We start from the raw sequence: 26,792 nt of genomic DNA on the forward strand, positions 1-26,792 counted from the left end.
GAATCCAAACTATAACATATAATAAGTACCCTGTATCAAGATTGATGCAAAACAAGTGAAATGTGACCTTTTTAGAGAGGTTTAGAAAAATAAAGTCCACCTCACCTCTGGGTAATTTGGGAACCATCAGTTCCATTTGAACGTTTTCACTGTAAAAATCATTTTATTACTTTGAATTATCATTATAGGTATTCATTCCATCCAAATACAACTGTTGTGAAAAAATAAATAAAATAAAAATAAAACATACTCTGTTATCGTCTTCGGCCCCACGGACCCGTAATCGCGTCATTTTCAGGAAACAACGTCTAAGGAAGCTTAATATTTAATAAACTATGAATATTTTATATCCATAGAACGGGAAAAAAACTAATTTAACTGATCTTTTTCATTTATTTTTTCACAAAAAACACACAATGCTAACAGTGAGCCTCTGAATTAGCCCCGAGCGAAAAATGCTAACCTATTACTGCACCGAAAATCACTCCTAGCTCCCTTATTACTTATCCTAGCTCCACATCCAACACATTGTTTATGACCGCAAGGAGACACAGAATCTAACGGTGCCCACCTCAACACTAAAAGATACAAACTAGCGAGGTTACCAACAAAAATGTACATCAAAACAAGTGGCGCTAGGTATTAGCATTAGCACTGCACACACCCACCGCGTGTTCCAATGAAAAGCATATATAAATAAAGTATAAAGTATAGGTCAACACATTTCAGTATAACACACCAATTGCGATATTACTCACGTTTGACCGTGGAGCAGGGTTTCTATGTACCGAGAAGTGGGTAGTTTAATGAGTCTGTTGACGACAAAACCTCCGCGCACACAGACAGCCAAGGCAAGCTACCTGAATTAAGTCTCTCCCTAAACCGGAAATACCGGAAATGTGACATCCGGTTTGTCATTCACAATAAAGTTTTTCAAAATAAAGGTACATTTAATATTGACGTATCAAATTGATTCAAATGTCTTACACAACACATGTATCGAGACAATAAATGAACTGTTTATATAGTCGATCAACACTGTGTATGTTACTCATTACAGGATAATCACATGGCACTAAATCAGACCGGCTGTTCTCCTCTGTTTACATCCTGCTGGTTTAAATTATGTGTTCTATAGGCTCTGTGCACAAGATTGAGTTGAGTAGTGAGCCATTCGTTTTTTTTTCGTGGTGAGATGTCTGCTGAGAGGTCCTTGTATACCTCGCTGACTTTGAGGACATCTGGGTCTGGCAGCTCCCCCCGCACGGCCTTGTAACGTGTACTCCTTTGAACACAGCTACATACAATTACTTAGGACAATATATATTACCTTACACCGTCAGCAACTGTAAACTGCTTTGGCATAGAGGAAATGAACACCATGTCACTCACTCTGCCTGGTTTCACACACTATTAATTACACAAAAGAATTGTCAATTTAATTGAAAAGGTCGTTGATGCAATATACTAAATCAGCTCTTGGCACAAAGGAAATACTCATTAAATCATGGATTGGCTGTGAACACATACTGTTCTATTGTATTGCATAGAAAGATGTGTTACTGTTGTGCTTGTAGTGGAAATACTGTTTGTAGTCGTAGATAGAAAAACAAAGATGGAAAACATTTCACCATACATTGTTTAGGAGTTTTATATGTATTGGGTGTTTATGGTTAATGTGGGAAATTAATAAGCAGAGCTGTTGCTGGTAAATTTGTGTGCCATCATAATAGTAATGTGTATACAGCGTTTCGTGAATATCTGGAAAACTATATGCGAGTAGTTTGGAGTCATTTGAGATAGGGCTGCAACAAACGACTAATTTGATAGTCGATTAATCTATCGATTAATGAAACGATTAATCGACTATTCGGACTATTACGCCTTGCACAATTTCTCAAGTGCTCTTATTTAGCCATCAACTTTTAGATTTAGCTTGAGGTTGTTTTAGGCATGTGGAAACTAACAATGAAGACAATAAAGATGAATACTTGATTAAAAAATACATATTATTAAATTAACTAAACAAATTGTTTACAAAATGAACATGGCTTTTCATTTAAATTAAATAAATAATATTTCACATCAAAAGAAACAACAGTGTTTTAGCAAATAATAAATAATGTGATGACAGAACTGTAAACAGAATAGCTGAAACTTTAACAAACTAAATAACTCTGTTACCTCTAATCATTAACCCATGTTTGTATAATGTAGTTAACTCGGTGTGTTGCTGCTAGCATACATAACACCTGACGTGAAAAAGTTACTCGTGGACGGGGCTACAGAGCTGCTAGAAAGACAGTCGAACGCGGTGCATTTCTCCGTCTGGATGTGGTGCACTTTTACTAAATGTTTAGACAAATTGATCGTGTTACCGCCCTCACATGTTAAACTTTTATTGCACTTTTGGCAACGAGCATCGAGACGGGTAAAGTTTAACAACACCTCGGAGCGGCGTTCTCTCCGCCATCTCCGCAGTGTGTTGCTGCATGTATCAGCCGCGTGTGTGTAAACGGCCCCGCCCCCTCCCACACAGACCAGGGAGAGAGATCTCGTCTGATCGAAAATAAATCATAGACGCATTTGTTTGTCTTTTTGCATATTAGAAACGAGCTGGCCACACTAAGACTGCGATATAATGTTTTTGTATCAATAATACATGACATATATTTTTTAAATGTCCCCAGTACCGATAACGTTGTAGCTTAACGGCGCGTGAAACGCACGTGATGACGTCACCAACGAATCAACGACTAAATTAGTTGGCAACTAATTTGGTAATCGATTTTAATCGATTAAGTCGATTAGTTGTTGCACCCCTAATTTGAGACATGTAAATCGTCAAAAATGGTACATTCTCTGTTAGCTTACGTTCGCCCCGATTGAGCTAGCAACTATTTTATTCGCAATTTAACATGATATTGGATATGGGCTTAACTTGTCCTGGACTGGAATTTTCCCGATCTTTTCCCGAGGAGGTGTTTGCAAAAAAGCGATTAAAATGCATGAATAACACAAATTTTTCAAAATGGCCGACTTTCTGGGGGGCGGGGCTAATGGAAGCTATTTTGAAATATGTCCGCAATTCCATCAGTAATGTCTGTGGCAAGATTGGGGTAGTTTGGAGAAACTATATGTGACTATCGCACAATAGGGGGAGCTACTGAGCTGGTGTACAAAAATGTACATTTTTTTTGTACAGTCTGGAAAAAGACGTGGGTTGTGACGTGTGTTCCAAGCTTCGCGTCCGAAAGTCATTTTAGCGATTTTGTGGCATTTAAATCGTCAAAATTGGTACATGTTCCGTTAGCTTACGAGCTCCCCGTTTGAGCAGTCGACTATTCATTCGCAATTTAGCATCACATTGGATATGGGCTGATCTTGTCCTGGTTTGAAATTTTTCCGATCATTTTCCTAGGACAAGTATGCGAAAATGCGCTTAAAATGGACATATTTCAAAATGGCCGACTTCATGGGGGGCGGAGATAATGGAAGCCATTTTGAAATATGTCCGCATTTCCATGAGGAATCTCTGTGCCAAGTTTCGGGTAGTTCGAAGAAACTATATTTGACTACCGCACAATAAGGGGCGCTACTGAGACATATTTGCTAAAACGTCCGAATTTTTTCTACAGTCTGGAAAAGGTTGTGGGCTGTGACATGCGTTCCGAATTGAAAGGCCGTAACTCATTTTCTCCCCTACTTATGGCTCGGTACATTTTTTAACCCTTCGATTTCGAGAAATGGACACGCCCACATTTTTCATTGGTTGCGACCCTTTAAATCTCAGTTTATACTCACCCTGCCAGTATGTCCGTCGGTTCTTGAGATATAAATTAGTTGTGTTTTTGGCGCCCCCTATTGTTCGAAATGAACATTGTTTGTTGTGCCTATTCCCCAAGACACACTGAACCTATCCACCGAAATCTGTGATATTTGGATACATTTTGGATGAATTGTGAGCATTTATGTGTAGGCCACACCCTTTTGCTAATACGTTTTGATTGATGTCGGCCACATTTTTCCACACCTCGTGCTCATTTTGTACGGTAATGTGTCTGCCCCTCCATTGATGCTGTGCACTAAGTTTGGTTTGGAAAATCAAGAAATTGGAATTTAAGTTAATATTTCAATGTTTTTCACATTATGCTAATTTGAAAAAAATCAAAGTAGGCGGAGCTTCGGGATATGAGAGGATAATATGTAGAGCTGCTCCACCCGGATAAGTGTGCAAAATGTCAGGTCCGTCAGACTTACGCTGCGACTTTGTAAATTTTTCGAAACACTGAATTTACACAGGTGGCGCTAGAGAGCAAGTTGAAAAATGTTCTCCCATCGAATCCAGAATGTTAACATTTTCACCGGTCCTGGCGGCGTTGCCAAATGTCGCCACATGAATAGTGTCGTAACCCCCTCAAAAACAGGTCGAAAGTGCAGAACCGGTAACAGAAGAATAATAATACTGACGGTCTTTGCACTACGTGCTCAGGCCCTAATTAATCTTAGCAGTAATTTGGACCAAGCATGTATGATGTACTAATACTAGTGCTGTAGCGACGCGTCGACTTCAAAATATCGTCGACGACATATTTCCGCGTCGACGCGTCGCTACACACACGTGGGTGTGTAAACAAAGCAACAAGCAGTTCGCAATCGCACTTCAAACACAATGGAGACTGAAACGGCTACCACCTCCTCCTCACAGGATTGCGCACGAAGCCCTCAAACGAAAACAGGTCTTCAAAAGCATGGGAATATTTTAAAGTTAGTCCAAAACGCAAAGATATTGTCATTTGCAGTCTTTGCCAAATGGAGTTGGCATATCACACAAGCACAACGGCTATGTTGGAACATTTAAAGCGGCAGCTAGCTGTGGTGGCTACCATTAGCGGCTAGCATTTGCTCTCCGATTTTTACATTAAAATGGAATTATGGATTATAAATTCAATCATTTTTTTATACATAGACGTTAAAACCCTATGGATTAAACGATTCAGCCGCGTTTTTTCTCATTTTAATGCCATTGAACACGTCTTTTGATCATATACGGTGGTGAGACGATCTCCCTAGAAGCTCCGTAAAGGTACGTGTTGTGATGACTGTATTTGCTTCCCCTGTCGCGAGTCCGGATCACTCAGTGATGATACTATATACCTACATAATCTGTGGAGTCTCAGCTTTAATCGGATATCTTGTATGTGCAGCTACGATAAGTAATAAGGGTACTTTTATCTGTGCCAATGTCCGTTATCATTTTTCGCTCATGGGTCATTTAGATGCTTCTTATGAGACTTGTGTTTTGTTTTGGTAAACATGGTTTGTATCGTCAGTTAGCTGAGATTCTCCCGTTAATCTGGTATAACACATTAATAGGTTCTTAAATATTAAGATCCCCAGAGACACAGTATCGTGAAAAAAAAATAAATGTACATGACGTTTTTGTTACATGACGTTTTTTATGAATTGAACAACAGAAAAATAATCGTTAGATTAGTCGACTAATCGATCAAATAATCGCCCGATTAATCGTTTTCGAAATAATCGTTTCCCCCCAGCACTAAGTAATACAAAAAGTATTTTGGTTCACACAGTGTGACATTAGCTAGTCATGTTAGCTTGTAATATATAGAGCAGAGCTAACTAGCAAGTTAGCCGAACGTTAGCGGTTAGCTGTTGGCTACTGAACATTAACCAACTAGATTCCGCTGTAAGAAAGCTGTGAAACTTTACATTAAACTTGGCGACAACACTGTGACACCCCGCTGCATGTCTATGTGTAATTCTCCCGTGTTGGAGACAAGGGGAGGGGGGGGCAGCACTGCAATAAGCTGTAAGCTAACGTTAGCAGCCACCGGTTACGCCAGGTTTCCCGGGCGCAACATCTTGCAAGAAACAGCATCTCAGGGCTTCTTAACATTTAACAACCTATTTAATGATGCATACCAACTTAACGGGAAGAAACTCAGCTAACTAGAAGAAGAAACGTAACCTTAAATAAAAAATAAAACATTCACAAACTAATGATTATCTAAATACATATTTAACTCCATTACAGTTGCAGGACTCACCATATCTCAAGTCTTCTGTTCTTTGTTGACGTCCCGATGCCATATTTAACGTGTAGATGTAAAACGATCCCGATATTAATCCATAAACTCCTGCAGCAGACACACAGACAGCTGTAGCTCGCAGGAGGAGACCCGCTCAAACTGACGTGGATGTTTCAAATGTGAACGACAGGCGCGGACAGTTCTCATTGGCAGGTTTCTTCGATTACGTTTATATTAACCAATCAGGAGTGTTGTGGACTCATTCCAAACATGCCTGACTTGTCTGCTGTGTTTTGGCTGAATTCTATTTCAAGTGTCGTAGCTCTGGCTGCCGGCCAGAATCCGAAAACCATACATTATACTGTAAGACTAACGGCCCGTACACACTACAGGCGTCAAAAAAGGCTTCCAACGCCTCGCCCATTCATTTGAATGGGGTGACGTAGGATACTTTCAAAATTCGCCGAACTGCATTGTGGGTAGCATGGCAAGGCGTTGCAAGCCTCGCGAGCGTCTATCGGCGTCAAAAGTTCAACAATGTTCAACTTTTGAGGCTCGAGGCTTGCTCGAAGCTGGCGTCAGCCAATCAAATCCCGTTTTTGAATTCCCGTCATTACAAGCACTAGCCAATCAAACCGCGTGTATGCAGGTCTCGACTATTTTCCTTATGTCAGAAAATGGAGGACAAATTAATAATTTCCGTGGCAAATGTCCCAATCTTGTATGACTGTACTCTGTTCACCTACCGGGACCTAAACCGGAGGAACCAGGCATGGCGGGAGGTGGCAGAGACAGTTGGTGAAACTGGTAGGTTTTCAACTGTTTGGAGAGTTTATATCCAGTTTACTTCGTTTTAGCATTGAACAGACAGCTAGTAATGTAGCATAAATAACATATTGTGGTGACCACCTTCGATCGCCTCCGACTCCCATATCTCTCGGCACTACAATATCATATTAATAAAAAAATATTATAATAAGTATAAGCATAATATATAACATAACATATAATACATGCACAGCTATCAAGCATAGGCAGTATATTTAGCCAGCTAGTAATGTAGCGTAACATATAATATAAGTATAAGCATAATATATAATATAACATAATACATGCAGAGGGTGTCGTTTTTCTCATACTGAACAATCTGTGTTGTTGTATTTGCTGTAAAGTGTCTCTACTGTAGGCTAATTGTATTATATGTACAGCACTTTGGCTCGACCAAAAATCGTTTATAAATGTGCTATATAAATAAAACTTGATTTGATTCACAGCTATCAAGCATAGACAGTATATTTAGCCAGCATGGAATGTAGCATAAAAATAGCATTCATTAATGGAGGAATAATTTAGTAAATTAAAGAAATTCACTTTATTATTTATTAACTTTATTATTTCATTTCATTTCATTAGAGAACGTCTGCAAGAAAAGATGAAAGAAGTCTGCTGTCTGCTGTGACCAATTGCCCAGCCAACCCCACCAGTGGTGGAGGAGGACGAGGACTTTCAATTCTTCAAGAGCCTCTTGCCCACCATGAGGCAGATGACAAAGGCACAGAGGGCAAGAGTCCGCCTCGGGGTACACCAGCTCATTTTTGAGGTGGACCAGGACAACAATGTATAATTTTTTCACACATACTGATCCACATTACATTTTTTTACACTCATCACACACACTTCACTCAAATTCACCAAATAAAACATTATTTCAAGTATGTTATGGCAATACTGTGTCTTCACTTGTTCATGTGGTTTGTCAGTTGCAACATACCAGAAGCTTCATGTATGTCGGTATATATAATGTGCTTTCTTCTGTAATTGTTCAGTGAAAACCTGTTGAAGTTATGAGTGGTTTATCAGTAAAAACAGGGCTGAAAGAAAAAGGTTGTTAGTCATATCATAATATAATAATATCAATTCAAGAAACATGTTTATTAGCAATGTTTGATTTTAAAATGGCTCATTTGGAACATTTGCTCTTTAAAGAAAATGGGTAGCTCTTAAAAGAGCTTTTGGTTTGGAGGAGCCATGGTGACCCTCCACCACGTTCTGCTGCCATGGCACTACACCCTCCTCATTCAGATAGGAGCAGAAGGTCTCCCGCAGTTGGATGGATCGGCGTGTGGCGTTGTTTGAGCCCATCATAGGTGCATCGTGCAGGGTTGGAGCTTCATCACTCGACTCTGCGACGACAGGTGTGCGTGATGACCTTCCTATTGTCTTCCTGCGGAGGAAGTTGTGCAACACACAGGTGGCCTTCACACACAACTCTGTTACCTCTGGGCTGGTGGTGATGACACGCACGAACATTCTCCACTGGGATGAGAGGATGCCAAACGCACATTCAACCACCAACCTGGCCCGGCTGAGGCGGTAGTTGAACAGCCTCCTGTGAGCTGATGTCCAGGGAACGGACGCAGCAGGTTGTCCAGCAGCGGAAAAGCCTCATCCCCAACAAACACACGGGGGAGAAGGCCGAGCCGCTCTGCTCCTGGGATGACGGTGTCAGGTGGGAGCTGCAGACTGCCATTTCTGAGGCTCTCTCCAAAAGAGGAATTCCGCAGGCTCCCACCGTCGCTGCTCCTTCCAAAGCCTCCGACATCCACTACCCTGAAGAGGTACTGGGCATCCACGACAGCCAGCAGTACCAAGGAGTGGGTGGACTTGTAATTGAAGTACAGGGAACCAGAATGTGCCGGAGCCTGGATCACCACGTGCTTCCCATCAATGGCACCAACGCAATTTGGAAAGTTCCAGCGCTCCTGGAACCCAGCAGCGATGGCTCTCCAGTCCTCCGTCTGTGGTACCGGCATGGTCTCCTCGACCAGGGCGGTCCAGATGTCACCCGCAACCTCCTTCACGATGACAGCCACTGCTGCATGCCCGACCTGATAGCTGAACGCTATGGTCCTGTACAAGTCACCGGTTGCCAGGTACCTGAGAAAAAAGTAATATACAAGATTAAAAAAATTAAAATAAGTTATACGCCACGCAGACACACACACACCAACATACCACAGACACACAATTACACCACAGGCAGACAATTACACCACAGGCAGACACACACACACATCACAGACAGACACACACACCGCAGACACACACACATACACACCAACATACCACAGACACACAATTACACCACAGGCAGACACACACACCACAGACACACAATTACACCACAGGCAGACACACACACATCACAGACACACACCGCAGACAGACACACAGACACACCAACATACCACAGACACACAATTACACCACAGGCAGACACACACACGAGCAATACTGCGTTTACCTAGCTATCTTAATTAATGTAATTCATCTGAACTAAATCACAGACTTCATTCATCCATTGCATGCATTCTCTCTCTTTATATACAGAGTCATATTAAAGAAGTTGAAATACACAAAACGTACCGTAGGCAGATGGCGAGTCGCAGATGTGCTGAAACAGTACACCATCCAGGCGGAGCTCTTGGACCAGAATGTGGTATTCCCCCCGTTGCAGACGTTTTCTGAGTATCGGATGTACCCAACAGCGACGCACTATACGTGGCCTCCTGCGAGACATTGAATGAACCAACGCTACCGTTGCTACAAAACCGGCATCCATTTTGGCAATAGTGAAGAAGAGCCGGGCTTTTTTTTGCTATGCCGGGGGCGGGCGGGAGATTCCTGATTGGTTGTTGGTCGCCTTGGGCGCGAGAAAGCGCCAAGCCTCGGACACGCCCAGCTTCAAGCTTTTCTGACGCCTGTAGTGTGTACGGGCCGTAAGGCTTATTACTGTATATTGACAAATGGAAAAAAAACACAGCAACAGAACACACATAAGGATAACTGTGATTTATTGTTGAGTAAATAACAGTGTGTGTTTTAAACCTGGGTCCTCCCTGCAGAGATGTCTCCACTTTCTATGATTTTTTTTTTTTAATGATATTTTCAACTGTAGATGTTTACAATATAGTAAGTTAGGAATTTAATGAGAACATATTTATTTGCTTTTGTTTCAACATTGGATATTTTGTGTTTCTGGTGGATTCAATCGAATATTGAGAAAATGGTTTATGTAAAAATGTTTTACTTACATTTTACGTTTTTTTATTTGACGCTTTTTTTGACAGTTTTATGTTTACTTTAAAATTAAGAAATATCTTAAAGTCTTATAATATACACTTTTATATTACGAGTTACATATTTAATTACAGATAATACTTTTTATTTTACGTACATCTGCATGTATTTTCTGAAAGTGCAAAAATACTGTAAATATTATATAGTAAATTTACTGTAACGTAACGTTATTTGTTGTTATTGTCAAAATACTTAAAATAATGTTTTAGGTTGTTGATTTATAGTTAATATCTGTCATTTTACAGGATTTTGCAAGTTATTTAAAAAAACATGATAATTACTATAAACATTTACAGTTATTTCCTGTAAAATTACGATCTTTTTTTACAGTGTAATAGACTGCAAAACAGAGTAGAGTACTGCAGACTCAAATGAGTTGTTTGTAACAGACTCACACTAACAATATATATTGTTATATGTCACTTAGCTTTGATCTCCAGTTGTAACAGATAATTAGTTACATAACAAAAGTGATCAACATATACATACAGATGCAGTCACAGAAATTCTGGAGCATTTACATCAGAATACAAGGACAGTGACATTCATTCAGTTTAGAGTTCCATTCCAATATGTTGTATGGTTGTATATGGTTATGTATAGGTTACATAATTTAATTGGGCACATAATCCAGTATACAGTTGTAAAGATTTCAAAGGGATCTACCCGTACAGCTTTTACAAAGCATCTCAGTTCCACACAATGATGTAGATTACTATGATTTTCTCTATTCCAATTTAAAGACAAGTTTTATATCATTCTATAGAATTCTATAGAATTTAGTATAGGTTGCATCAGAGATAAAATGTCATGCATGTTTTCTTTGAATGCTATAGATTTCTACAGATTTCTATAGATTTCTACAGATATGTCATGAGTCGGTTCTGTCCTATAGAATTCTTTAGATTCTTATAGTTTTAATTATAGAAGTTTATAGAAAAGTAAAAATGTATAGTATTCTACAGAATGATCTAGAGATTTCTATAGTATTCTATAGAATTCTTTAGCATGGCTTACAAATACGACTATGTTCTATAACATGCTATAGATTTCTACAAGATTCTATAGGATTTTATAGATTATTTTGCTAAGGGCGTGTTGCTTAAAATAATACTTCTGCATACAGTATGTGACACTGTAAGTGTTGCACGGCCAGATACGGCTCAGCCGTAAGGAAATATATTATATATTATGATATTATATGATATGATCGATGATATGATTGCGACACGTCGGCGACACGTCGGCGACACGTCGGCGACACGTCGGCGACACGTCGGCGTCTTCTCTGCATACGGCAGTTTAAACTGTATTTCCTTTATCCTGTAATATGACTTGAGAGATTTAAACTCCGCACACTGAGTTGATCTCTTTTCTATAGACGCCGGAGGCGGGCAACGTCAGGTAAAAAAAGTTATTTAGCCTTCCCAAACCTGAGCCTCACGCGCCGCCTATGGGGGATGTGCTAGTGACTTATCCGACCGGCCCACTTCGGCCAGTCCGCCACTGCACCCAGCCCACGTAAACTGTCAACGGGGGGAGCCTCGCTGCGGGGAAACGGTGGACCTAGTGTCCCGATCGGAGTGGGAATAATGATAATAATAACCTGTGCATTTTATCCATTAATTTCCCCAACATTGTGGTAAAAAAAACACACGTTTAATCCATGTTGGTGTACTACAACTACAAAAAGCATCGGTTTGTTTTCTCATCAGGAAATGCAGACCGGCACAAACAAACGATTTTTAATCATCATCCTCACGATCATTTAATGTATCATATGTTCGCCGCATTGACATGAAAGCACTAATAAATGTAGTTTCATCCACTTGAGTTTACAACTACAAAAATAATCGATTTGTTTTTATATCACATCCTACGGGAAGAAATTCCGTAGCTCTCACTACCGATTTGTAATCCTAATGTAATCATCATCTTCACCACGATTATTTATGTTTATGTCGCCGAATTGACATGAAAGCACTGACACATATGAATATACTGTAGTCAACTTCATTAAAACGTTATTAACGTGCCTAAACTCAGTAATTCACCATTTCTACGCATGACAACACACTTTGTCCGTGTTTGGCTCTCTCGCCGCACAGTGAAGCGTTCCCACATTGACGTCACTTCCGGCTTCCCCCAAAACTTCAAAATGAGTCGAAGGAATTTCCCCGCGATGTTCGAAATTATTGATATTTAACGGAACGGTATCGCTTTTTCTTTTCGTTCGAGATGACTAGTAGCCCAATATTTCATTGCACAACAGTTGTTGGGATGCTGTCACAGGCTCTTTAAGGAAGAGATTCCACCAATACTTAACTCGATAGCATGTCTGCATGTAAGGGAGGAAACTTATACAAAATGTACATCACCCCAAATTGATCATGTTGTTGATAGTGCTTCAGATGCGCTGCGAATAAAATTAGACTCTGTTGCTCCTTTGAAAAAGAAGAAAATAAAACAACATAGATTAGCTTCATGGCATAATGCCGAAACCCGCAAAATAAAGCAAAAGTCTAAACAACTTGAAAGGATATGGCGTTCCACTAAACTTGAAGAATCTCGTTTAATTTGGCATATTACTCTCAATGAATATAAGAAAGCACTGCGTAAAGCGAGAGCAGCCTACTACTCTTCATTAATAGATGAGAATAAGAATAATGCAAGATTTCTTTTCAGCACTGTAGCAGAGAGCCACAGCTCGATTGAGCCTTCTATTCCCATAGCACTCAGTAGCAATGATTTTATGTGCTTTTTTAACGATACAATTGTTACTCTTAGAAACAAAATTAATGACCTCTTGCCTTTGACCAGTATAGTGTTATCAACAGCTCCCGGAAACGTAAGTTCTAATATTACACTAGATAGTAAACTAGAATGCTTTTCAGCCATAAACCTTGAACAATTACATTCAATGATTCTCTCTTCTAAACCATCAACGTGCATGTTAGACCCAATTCCAACTAAGCTGTTGAAGGAAGTTTTTCCATTAATTAGCACTTCTTTATTAAATATTATGAATATGTCTTTATTTTCAGGCTATGTTCCACAGTCATTCAAAGTAGCAGTGATAAAACCGCTTCTTAAAAAGCACAACCTCGATCCAGAGGTTTTAGCCAACAATAGACCTATTTCTAATCTTCCGTTCCTCTCAAAAATTATTGAGAAAGCAGTCGCAAAACAGCTGTGTGATTACTTAAAAGACAATGATTTATTTGAAGATTTTCAGTCTGGCTTTAGATCACATCATAGCACAGAGACAGCTCTGGTTAAAGTCACAAATGACATTCTAATAGCCTCAGACAAGGGACTTGTCTCTATTCTTGTTTCGCTCGATCTCAGTGCTGCATTTGATACTATTGATCATGATATCTTATTGCAAAGACTAGAGCACTTAGTTGGCATACAGGGAACTGCTTTAGGCTGGTTTAGGTCCTATCTATCTGAACGCTCTCAGTTTGTACGTGTTAACGATGAATCTTCCACGCAAACCAAAGTTAGCCATGGAGTGCCACAGGGCTCAGTGCTCGGACCTATTTTGTTCACATTATATATGCTTCCGTTAGGCAATATTATAAGGAATCATTCGGTAAACTTTCATTGTTATGCAGATGATACTCAACTATATTTATCAATCAAACCTGATGAAATTAATCATCTAAATAAAATGCAAGACTGCCTCAAGGACTTAAAAACGTGGATGACCTTAAACTTTTTGATGTTAAACACGACCAAAACTGAAGTTATTGTACTTGGCCCGAAGAATCTACGAAACAAATTATCTAAAGATATACTAACTATGGATGGCATTAATTTGGCCTCCAGTGAGACTGTAAGGAATCTTGGTGTTATATTTGATCAGGATTTATCCTTTAACGCCCACATAAATTCAATTTCAAGGACCGCCTACTTCCATCTACGTAACATTGCAAAAATCAGGCATATTTTGCCTCAAAACGATGCAGAGAAACTAGTCCATGCATTTGTTACTTCTAGGCTGGATTATTGTAACTCTTTATTATCAGGGTGTACCAAGAAGTCAGTCAAGTCGCTATAGCTGATTCAAAATGCTGCAGCTCATGTACTAACCAGAGTTAGGAAAAGGGACCACATTACTCCTGTTCTGGCTGCCTTACACTGGCTCCCTATAGAACACAGGATAGAATTTAAAATTCTTCTTCTCGCCTACAAAGCCCTTAATGGGCAGGCGCCATCTTACCTTAAAGAACTCATTATACCCTACTGTCCTACTAGGGCATTGCGTTCCAAGAATGCAGGGTTGTTGGTTGTTCCTAGAGTCTCTAAAAGTACAATGGGAGCCAGAGCCTTTTCTTATCAAGCTCCACATTTGTGGAATCACCTTTCAGTTTGTGTTCGGGCGGCAGACACCCTATCCATTTTTAAGAGTGCGCTTAAGACCTTCCTTTTTGATAACGCTTATAGTTAGGGCTGATTAGATTCAGCCCCTAGTTTTGCTGATATAGTTTGTCGGGGGACATCTTACTTCTTCCTTCTCTCTGTCTATACCTGTGTACTCTCATGTTCCGATTAACCCAGCTTCCCCAAATTTCTTTCTTTTTGGTGTCTATATACGCCGGGATCCGGAGTCATGGATGATCCTGCGGTCCTGTGTCCTGGATCAAGAACCCTGGATCGCGAGTCGTGGCTGTGGTCCTGGATCAACGGTCCTGGAAGGATATCCTCGTGGATTCATCTTCCTATTATACACACATGCATTTCCAAACATTTGGACTACCTATGTTGCAAATGTATTATCTTTTCAATTTACACACGGCATCTATTGCACGTCTGTCCGTCCTGGGTGAGGGATCCCTCCTCTGTTGCTCTCCCTGAGGTTTCTCCCATTTTTCCCTTTAAACTGTGGGTTTTCTTCGGAAGTTTTTCCTTGTACGATGTGAGGGTCTAAGAACAGAGGGTGTCATATTGTCATACTGATATTCTGTACACACTGTGAAGACCACTGAGACAAATGTAACATTTGTGATATTGGGCTATATAAATAAATATTGATTGATTGATTGATTTTGGAATTTGCGGTGATATTCCTCTACCGCAGACAACTGACCTTATTTGATTCGTCCATCATTCTTACAAACATATTCCATCTGAACGAAACGCTCTATGTGCATTGTGCTGAATCTCTTTCATGGACAAATGCATTATATTTTTTAGGCAACTGCTGAAGATGAGTTATTTTTATTTTGAAATTCAATTCCTGACGGACGCCAAAAAAGCCAGAGATTATGGAATTAAACCAATAAATAAAAACAAGGAGAATTGTGTGTTATTGGTGAGTAAATAACAGTGTGTTATTTTGAAAAGAATAACAAATTAGAAGGAAAAAAAGATTTTAAAAATACAGATTTCAGTATTCTGAGGCTCTGAGCCCCATTTATTTTCCTCACAGACGGCAACAAAAGTCCGAAAATTATACGATTTAAAATAAAAGCAATGGCTTGATATTGAGTAAGAACATGAGCACTTCGAGATTTGTCTTGGCAGATGAGAAGCGCTATATAAACAAAATATATTATGTTTTTATGAACCACACAGCTTCCGGTCTTCCACGACCCGACCGGAGAAAAAGACGTGCTCCAGGCACGAAACACATTACCAGTAGAAATACATTGCTTTTAAAATCGTGCTGTGTAACACGAAAAAAAGGGGGAAATCGTGTTGGTGAACACGAAATGCCATGAGACTGGGTTGGTATTAAACATTCTGAGAGTCTGTGATGCAGGCTCAGTTAAGCTTGAAATCAAATACATCTGATTGCCCAAATATTTACGTGTTCATGTCCTGACGTCTCTGTTCATTTGGAATATTTACATCCACTGGAGGCCAAAACACATCAGACGATAGCTTCATGGTGTACAGATGAATCACTGCATGCTTCAGATAAGGAGGGCTGTTTGTCTGCTTGCGGGCAGATTGTTTGCACTCAGACACTCGAGAACAATGACTTGGGGCCTGTACTACGAAGCTGGTTCAACCTAACCTGGATATGTTTGAGTTAGCCGATTGGCCTAATCCAAAACATACGCGCTCTCGCTAAACTGTACTACGACGCGGGTTATCAAGTGGATCGCTCAAGCCAGCCGTTTCCTATCTAGTTAGGTGCGCGTTCACATGAAAGGGGTGGTATTTGGAGCATTCGACCAATCACAAACATGGAGAAGCGCACTGACAGCGCAGCGTCATACTTCCTGAATGAAAAGTGAACTTTAATACTAGTCAAAAATGAAGAAGTTAAACTTTAAACATCCATGACTTAAACACTTTATCCAGGATGAAAGCCACATAGCTGAACCCGCAAGGTGAATACAGCTGGTAAAATAAAAAGTGTTTGAATGCGTACATTAACAGGTTTATGATCACTGCCCCGTCTAAAACACGATCTGACTTTAATTACATTTCTCTCGAGTGTTTCCTCAACTTAATGTGTTGCTTAAAATAATACTTCTGCATCCAGTACGTGACACTGTGAGTGTTGCATGGCCAGATACGGCTCAGCTGACTCAGATAAGGAGATATATGATACATTATGAAGTGATATGCCGCGGACTGTACTTAATGTACTCTGATCCGGTTACTTATGTTGTGGCCGATATTTAAGTAAGCTTTCTTAACGCTAATGTTATAATAGTCAGATTGCTCTGAAGATGGAGGTGATATTCTATTAATGTTCACGTTCACACAGTCGGTGATTTTTGCCGGCCGTCTTTCCTGCAACGGCAGCTTTTCTGTATTTCCTTTCTCCTGTAATATGACTTGATCGCTTTAAACTCCGCACACTGAGCTCTGATTGGTCAGCAGGCGGTGCTTTCACTGAGTTGAGCTCTTAGCCTGCAACCTAACCTGGTCCCGACCAGGTTAGCTGCTTAGCATATATTACCATGGAGATCTAGCCTGCTAAAAAGAGAACCAGCTTCGGATGACCGGAAAGCCGGAGTTTTCCCTGAATTTAGCCGGCTAAGCGAAAATCCTGCTTCGCAGTATACCCCCCTGGTCCCGACCAGGTTAGCTGCTTAGCATATATTACCATGGAGATCTAGCCTGCTAAAAAGAGAACCAGCTTCGGATGACCGGAAAGCCGGAGTTTTCCCTGAATTTAGCCGGCTAAGTGAAAATCCTGCTTCGCAGTATACCCCCCTGATGTCACATCCTGGATCATGGCTGCCATGCCAGGAAAACTAAGAAACAACATGAAAAGAACCAAAGCGGTTTCCAGGGCAACACAACTCAGAAGTTCTTGAAACGAAGTTGTTCATCTCTTATATTATGCCCTTGTGAAGTCACTTGGACTTTAGGGAAATGCAGGTTACTTGACAAACAATGCACCCTCCAGCAATATGACTGGGTAAAGTGTGATGGGGGGGAGATAACTGCTATGGTTACAGCAAGGAAGCCTGAGGTGAAATGAGGCTGAATTAATTGTGTCCTTGTATACTCCCTGTGTCTGAAACTCAGCCGTGTTGCTTTTCACTTCATGAAGCTGCCGTCATTAGCTTTTTATTGCAAATGATCTTCATTCTAAGCTGTCACTGAGTATGTGACCTTCTCTTGTCTCTTTCAGAGGAAAAGTCACTAACACACAAACACCTCAACTACATAACTGGGCTTAAGAGTTGCGAGAGTTTGTCAATTCAAGTTTTTTCAAGAGAGAGTTAACTTATAATAAATGTTCTGTTTATACTGTACTGTGACTCCAAGACAATATGTAAACTGGCGGCAGTTTCCAGATTGCACATTTTAATGACAATCTGACCTCATGACCTCTAGTCCCAACTCCTTCCTCCCTCCGATGGTCCCACATTATGCCCAACAGCCTGGCTTATCAGTCATTAGCATTCCTCCCTATCATATTGTGGGCTGAACACTCACTACTTCACCAGATAGCTCACTTTACTCTCACATCACTGAATCACACACTCCCCTCTCTCTGCCTCCCCCACTTTCACAGGCCTCTTAAACTAAAGCATACAGAAAACATAATGTCTCTATCCTAAGCTCCTACTGCTCTACTCTCAAGCACTTCATCATTATAAGCTCGCTAAATAATGTTCATGACCTTTGATAATGATCTTTGAACTCCTTAAAAGGGTTACTCATACAGTATTGGTCTTATAGTTTGAAGTGTTGGTTTCATATTCATCTTTAAAGCTGTCTGGAGGCAGTCAAATAAAAAGGTTTGAAAATGTGGCTTGTGGCGCAGTGGACTAGTGCGTTGGTGTTCGGATCAGGGGAGCACAGGTTCATACCCCACTGCAGTCAGCAAGTCGTTTTGTCCCTGGGCAAGACACTTCACCCCAAATTGCTCCTGTGGGTATTGTCCACAGCATTGAGTATGTAAGTAGCTTTGGATAAAAGCATCTAACAAGTAACTTGTAATGAAATGGTTGCCCTTAGATGCATACTGGAGATGATTCATATTGAATTGAATCATTTTTGTAAATACTAGTTTAAATAAACTCATTATTTCTCAAATTACTTTATCCATTTATTATTCTACATATTCAAACATCCCCCTTATGCCTCAAGTTCAAGCAGGAAGACTGGTTATACATTCAGTCACTCCACAGCTGCATATAATCATCTTATCATAGGTCTTCTCTTTTAACCAATTATATTTCACCACAATCTCCAGCAGCCAATCATCGTGCTGCAGTCAAACTTTGGGCCCGCCTCTACCCCATTTACCTCCTGTCATAATGTCCAGTGCCCAGGAGAGCTAATCCAAAGACCACACCTCATCACACCTCCTCTTCTTCCCATCTCCTCATCAAATCCAGATCTTCAGCATCACCACCCGTTTCCCCCTTAAGATATACAATATCGGTATTGGGGTCTAATCGCCAAAGACTATAAACATTTATATCATATGCCGCATTTGTCAATAAATGTTCTTTAAATCAAAAAATTAGGTCTCTCCTGATTTAACTGTAGCTGATTTAAATGCATGATAAGCATGATATAGTGGAACAAGTAGGACATCACAACATGAGTCCATCCTGCATGCTTGACAAAAACATGCTCCACAGCTTATTGACGCAGCTTCTCACAGTTATTACAGATGTTCTCCTGCAGGTTGTATGATTTCTGTGTTATCTTAAATGTCCTTTTTCATATGCGTTGGAAGCTCAAAGGTATTCCAAATTAACTTCTTGTTAAACTGCTGCTTTCAATTATTCATCTGTTACATTTTTTATAGAGTCAATAATTCTTCACTTCCAATCATTATGAAAAACATGAAATATAAATGCATTTTCGAGGAGATTTTGTATTGCAAGCAGCATTACTCTAGTACAGTGGTTCTCAAAGTGGGGGGCGTGACAGGGGGGTGCGAGAGACCAAATTATTGATTCGAAAATAATATGATACAGTACAGTACTATTAAGTCTGGGTGTCTGTGTTTCATTAAAGCTCCGCTCTGTGTGTGTGGAAACGAGCCATTTTGTGTGCGTGCGCGAGCGAGAGAGAGAGAGCGCACCGGTACCGGAGATCGTTGATGTTAGCTTCTGGTGCTAGCGAGCTACGCTAACGGATATAAGGAGTTTTTTCAACAACAAAGTGGAGGAGAGTCCTCTCCTGTCAGACTGAGAGACTCAGTGAGCTAAAGGACTCTCTCAGTGTTATCTCAGTGGGTCTCAAACGTTTTGGTCACCATTAATATAAATAAATTAAAAACAGGTATGAAATACTATATGACATTAAAAAATGTATAAAGTTTAAAAGGGGAGTGATTTGTAAAATATCCATAAAGAAATAGTAAATCTGTTTACAGTTCTGTGTTGAGAGATGTATCCATAGATCTCTTCATTTTGCTCTCAAAGTGCACCAGATCGATGCTTTTAACTTCAATATTTAAAAATAAATCTTCCCGGGGGAGCTTGCTCCCGGACCCCCCTATGTGCGGTCCACACACCACCTATAATAATAGCACTTTACCCCTGCTTACACCTATATGCCGTGAGTTGATTATCGAGCCTTCATTGTAACAGTCACACTGTGTATATGCGTGGGGATTGTTGCAGTAGAAAGTTCCACTGTAGCGCCCGGTACATTAATGGGAAACCCTAAATGTTTGAGCACCCTCTATGAAACGTCAAGCTACCCCACAGTACCCCCAAAATAAATCTCTGGCGCCGCCACTGAGCCTGACTATTTGTGTTGGGGGGGGCCCGACTTTTTTTTTCTCCAAAGGGGGTGCCTGACAGAAAAGGTTTGAGAACGACTGCTCTAGTATGAGGTGTACAAGGTGTGACAAAAGCACAATAGGGTCAACCCCCATGGGGCTCCAAATGTCCACTCAAAGATTTGCTTTGTGCTGTAAATAGAGGAAGTGTCTATCAACTGGCATTCATTTTTCGTGTATGCTGTATACGAATATTGTCAAAGGAGAATTGTGGAAAGTATCATATTATCTTTGCTTATGAAATATAGATATGCAGGAAGCAGGATCACACGTGTTTCTTGCAAAAAAACTTGTCACATAGCTTTTAATGTAACTATCAGAACATGAGGAATGGACCAACATTAATAATATCATATTAATCAAACAATTTTCTAAATGGCCCCATTGTCTAAAATGTGAACATATTAATGCTCCTATTTCTGCTACAACCCACACATCCATTACACTCATTCAGCCTCTGAATTATGGATAGTCATGAAATTACTGCATATAGATCGGGCTCAGAGATTAAAACGCCTCTGTGGTGTCGCACTGTTTTTGTCTAATTTTGCAGGATTCCACAGAATTTCATACCTTATGTAAAAGTAAAGTTATATTATTACACCTACGCTGATAGTACAGTGCTGCTATAATACAAAAACTGCAATTGTATAGTGCAAACATATTTGGATTTAAATAACCCTTAATAAAAAATATGTCGTTTTTTGTTCCTCAACCCAAGATGTCTGTTACCTTTAAGGGAAAAACGGATATTAATGTCAAACTGCTGTATTCTACATAAACAGGTCTTCCACCTTTATATGACTGTAGGATTTTTACACCAGCTATATGGTCTTTCTGTCATAAATGTGTTGTATTTAAGCTTCTATTTTTTAAATATTTGTAGAATGCCCCTTCAAAACTTAAAAAAAAACATAAGTGCCAGAAATTAAATCAGGATTAGGGTTCTTCATTTTTTACAGGCATTAGCTTGATATTGTTACCTGAAGTGATCAATAGCTGTAATGGGAAAAGCAGTAGTTTCTCTAGTGAAGAGACAACACCTGCAACACTCTAAATGTCCATCTGGACTTGTGAAAGCACCTACGTCACGGTGAGAGGTGCGGGACATATAAATTAGTCCCAGTGGGATCTGTCACTAGCTGAGGTCTCTATTCAACACCATGCCTCTAAAGGCTTTCTGTGTCCTCACTGCTCTTACAGTCAGGACAGAGGGTTCATTTAAATAAAAGTGATTGACAAAACGTATTTGTAATCGATGGACGTGTGTCTGAGCAGCAGCAACACAAAATCCCCGCTTGGACACAGGTGATGGACGTGGCTGATGAATCAGAGAGGAAGCTGAAATTACAGTTCCTGACTCGTACGCTAGAGCTCCATATCATCACCCTTAAATGATGTATGTATATAAGATAAGAAGCTATTGTTCGATCACATGCCAATTGACCATCAGTCCCCAAACAAGAATCACCAAACCTTTCCCCCCCTGAGAAATGCACAAGAAAAATAAGGTTCTAAAAGGGTTTTGCTTCTTTTTTTTTCACTAGCCATCCAAAAGGCTTGTAAGAGGATTTTTGAAATGCGATTTGTTGACTCACTCAGAGGTTATTTGTCATGCTCAAATCCTTCTGATGCAACACTACTTTTCATTTTTCACCCAAACCGCCTCTTTTCATTTGAGCTCAGAGTAATACTGAAAAACAGCTTTGACCAGATCTCTAGAGAGAAATGTGATGGAAATAAATAGAGCACAAGTCAGATATGAGCATTGCTGTTACATTCCCTTCACAATAGGATTAAAGACACTCATATTGAAACATAATAGAAGTGTGTACAGACATTGAAGAAAGGACATGTGTCTCGAAGGGAACAAGGCTCTTCTTAGACATTATTCCACACACATATAAAATAATTGAGGACCAATGTGGGTGTGCGAAATCCCTCTGATTTCTGTGACGCTAATATGGGCTGATCCCTGAGCCCAAACCCCCCTCGTTTGATCCCATAAGGGTCAGTTCTTCTGAGTATCTGCCATTAGTAAAGCTGTGTGTCAGTGTAACAAGGTGGAAGGTTAGCAAGGAACTATATTTCTGACAGGATGAATAAAATCAGGATGAGTGATCAGTGTTTATGCAAACTAGGACGCACTGGTCCAGATCAGAGCGCTCTCGTCCCATCTGAGGACAGCAGCTTGTACAACTTTTACATGTTTGATATGGTGCTCGAATAATGGCAGTGTGAATACCTCAAATCCTCGTGGATTTTTTTTTTAAAACTCATCCATCCATATTAATCCAGCCATGCAGATACTTTCCATTTGCCTGCTCCACAATGCAATGGAAGTCAATAGAATAAAAGGTATGGTATCACATTGGAAAGAGGCATTTCACAAATTGGGCAAAATGTGTCGCGACAGATAATCCAAAACAAACAAGAGTGTGAGGGGACTTTTACTTGAGTAGTATTGAATCATTTCAATCATTTCAGTTTTAGAATGACCCTTTCAAGATGTTTTTGAAAGGTGAAACGTCAAAAAATAAAAAAGAATTTAACAATTAATTTCTGCCCTAGTTCACAGTGAGTTCTGAGGATTATGAGTTTAGCGAGAATGCATCATCCAAATGCTATTTTATAAGAGTATTATTGATAGATTTGTTAGCTACTTGGGGTGCAGTGAGACAAACGTTTAATAACAACACTGATATATTATCACCTGATAAGGTAAAATACTGGATGTGTGAGCAAACACATCAAGCAGACTTGAAGACTTGATTGCTGTTCATTTCGATTCTTGTTTCCAGCTACTTGGTGAGTCCAAAATTCACTTTTATAATTCTGGTTGATTAGCAATGAACCGCCAGCACAACATTTAAGAGGACATATCATGCTCATTTTTAGGTTCATATTTTAATCGTGTGCCTATACTGTGTTTCTCCCCAAACCTCCTCTTTAAGAGAATTGCGCAATTTTGAATGAATTAAATGCATTTGTGTTTGACTAAAAACAAGTTTGCATTCCTTTTGACATAGTTCATGTTTTGTAGGTTTCCACCCAAAAGCATCACGGCAGGCTTTGAAGCATTTCATTACTTTTATTAAAAGAAATTTCATAGGGTTATACTTGATTTACATAATTCAAAGAAGACGTGAATGTGTCTACAGGATGATCTGCAAAGCATTAAAATGCATGTAATTTCACAAATGTTACTGACGTGTTTTGGATAATGATCCACATTACGAGAGAGGCGGTGAAAAATCACAAGGGTCACTGTGGTGGCAGTGTTCACAAAGCATACACTGTGTAATGACCATCAATGCCTCTAGCAGCTCATTAAAACAGGTGAGAATATTTCTCTCAGTCCAATTAAAAACACTACCCATGTGTACATGACCTTTGCAATTACAATTTCCTGTGGTAACAGTGACATAACATAAGAACACGTAATGTCAAAAACAGACAGCACTAACAGTTGAGAAGTTATTGAAAGGAGTGCACTTCCTGCTTTAGACTTAAACCCCACATAACTACTTTGCAAGAACAACATTACATTAAATCACATCAAATGGATTTTCTCATCTGCAACAAACATCCAGGGTTTAGACAAGACTACAGGAATGTGTTTGTGCTATGCCATTTGAGTAGGGTCTGTGAGGGTCTGTCCCACTGTCCTACTTCCATTCTTGAGAATTCCCTCAGTGGTAACATGACCCAAATTAATGGCTGTTGTTTTTAGACCATCAACATCAGAGTCCTCTAACTGAGGCTCTAAGAAAGCCACTCTCTTTCCGTTTGACCGCCGCTGTCCTGATTCTACCTCTCTGGGGTCTGCACAGAGGACAAATGCTCGTCCTCCGCACCCTCCCGATGCCCCACCCCGGTTTTCCTGGCATCGACAGGGAGTGAGGTAGAGGTAGAGCAGCACCAGAATGATGCTGACCACGCAGGAAGCCAGGGTTGTGAATGCAGTATTGAAATGCTCGGCCCCTTTACGGCGCGTTAACCCGCTTCTGGAAGCCGTGCTTTGGTTTCCAACTACAACATTCACCTCAGGAGACTCTTTGGGGCCAAAGTGACGCCCTCGAGCTGCCACGCACACATACACACCAGAATCCTCCATCAGGGCTTCTTGGATTTCAAGGGTGCCATTGGGGGAGACTATTAGACGAGCACTGGTATCGTTGGTTGATGATTTCAGCACAGTCTTTGGGGTAACCCAGAACACGTCCTGAGTTGGAGAAGTCAACCCTGGACATGGCACACTTAGCCATTTACCGGGATCTACTTGGTACGTGTTTGCCTCAACTGGCATATCTGAAACTACTTGCTGGTTACATTTAGGTCCTGAATCGTCTCTACATGGGTATTGACTGCGGAAGACTATCAGGGGGCGATACTGTCTCCACATCCAGTACTCCAGCAAAGCGAGTAAAGCACAGTCACAGACCAAAGGATTTTCCTGTAAATAATTTCCACCTTGCAGGGGTAAAGACAGCAATCTCTGGACGGGAACCTTGGAAAGCATGTTGTTTGAAAGATCAAGAAAGGTCAGATTACGAGGCCCCCCAGGTTCCCAATAAAGCCCCAAGGGGAAAGCGTTCAGTCTGTTCCCGGAGAGGTAGAGCCTCTGCAGGCTGTAAAGATCACTGAAGGCCCCGGGATTAATCTGGGAGATCTGGTTGCCAAACAACAGCAGCTCTTTCAGTTCCTTCAACCCCGAGAAGATGGACGAGTTCAGCACTGTTAGTTGGTTGGAAGAGATGTCCAGGTGGATGAGATACGGCGCCACCGTGAAGGCATTTCCCTCAATTTGGCTGATGGAGTTTCGGCTGAGAATCAGTGTAGCAAGCCGGTCAAACGGTCCGGAAGTCCAGTCCACAGGCAGGGCAGTGAGGGCATTGTGGCTCAGGTCCAACCGTGTTGCATAGCTTGGGATATCAGAGGGTAGTACAGACAGATTGCGCCCGCTGCAGGAAATGATATCACTGGCACAAAGGCAGTAGGGTGGGCACATGGCCACAGAGGGAGGAAAGCCAAGACACAGGGAGAGCATCAAGGCTGCAGTGGCCCGGTTCCAGCGGTTGCCTCTAACACTGGTCTTCCCTAAAGGCTGTGAGGCAGTGAGACGCATCCTGGTGTTCCTGACGGAAGGGCTCTCAGGTTACTGTCTCGCTGGGTGGACACATGTCATGGTCACAAGCCTCCAATATAAACTGAAGCACACAGGAAACAAAGAAGAGGAAACATTTTAATCAATCTTCCTTCAATGTTGGCACTAAGCAAAGTTCCTACTATGTTTGACAGTCACAAGAAGTGAAGCCTTATGGACTTAAAAAGACACCAAGAACAGTAAGAACATGTTATAAAGGCATTACATGCAACTCAAATTGAGATTTATTTCATCCTGACTTTCATATTTAATTTGTATCTTCTTATTCCCCATATTGTTTTTCATTTCTCTGTTTTTATTTGATTTGTGTCTTATGGTTGGTTCATTGCATATTTGTTCTGCTTATTGTGGTCATTTATCTTTTGTTAATATATTCTCTAATAGGTTGTTGCTTTGTTTTATGTTATTGTCTGCTTCTTAACCTCTACTGTCACATTTATTATTTGTATGTACTGTCTGGATTTAATGCAGTCTTGTGTGTGTGAAAAAACATGTAGTACTATCACCTGCACACATTAACTGTTAGTATTTGTTTACACAAGTGCAACCTAATCCATAGAGGTTAGTAATGAATACACCTCCACCATATTCCCATTAATAATACAAGCTAATTGCTTCTTGCATTTGCTCACAACATCTTAAGTGTTTTCAATTAGTTTTACTTTAAGGCAATCCTAACATCTACTGCATAACACCTGACATGTTTAAGGGTCTCTGTCTTAAAACATATAGCGTTACAGTTGATTGTAGTAGTCAATGTGATATTACACTAAGATTATTATACACAAACTCATGCAGTATTTCATATTGTAATTAATTTACACAAATGTATTATTCTAAATCTCCACATGAAGCTGTTTTCTTTATCGGACAAATACAATTTTTGATCTGCAACATTTGGAAAATGAATAAATGATCCTTATAATCATTTAAGTAATTAATTATTATTCTGTGTTGCAACATATTTATTTGCAGGACTTTTGATGAAGATGACGTCGCTATGTTCTGAATGCTTAAACGATCAATCAACCAAAAATAATTAGTAAATGACATGATGCTGTCAATAATTAATTGTTACAGCCTCGGTAAAGTTTAAGGAAGTAAGAACATAAACCTGTAGAGTGAAATGAATTATTAATAATTATTCCAAATTGTTTTTATGGGCTCATTTCATATGTAATCCTGGCTTGAAGGGAGGTAACAACTAGGT

At 40.2% G+C, this 26,792-nt stretch overlaps 1 protein-coding gene across 1 annotated transcript; it reads right to left on the reverse strand.

Moving 5' to 3' along the window:
* Positions 1–23,571: 23,571 nt before the first annotated feature.
* LOC117439336 (amphoterin-induced protein 2-like) lies at positions 23,572–25,543 on the reverse strand. Its single transcript, XM_034075243.1, has one exon. It carries the CDS (start codon positions 25,541–25,543, stop codon positions 24,041–24,043), a length of 1,503 nt encoding a protein of 500 aa, XP_033931134.1. The 3' UTR covers positions 23,572–24,040.
* Positions 25,544–26,792: the final 1,249 nt, after the last annotated feature.

Source organism: Pseudochaenichthys georgianus, chromosome 23 (assembly GCF_902827115.2).
Source record: "Pseudochaenichthys georgianus chromosome 23, fPseGeo1.2, whole genome shotgun sequence".
In the NCBI taxonomy this organism is placed as follows: Eukaryota; Metazoa; Chordata; class Actinopteri; order Perciformes; family Channichthyidae; genus Pseudochaenichthys; species Pseudochaenichthys georgianus.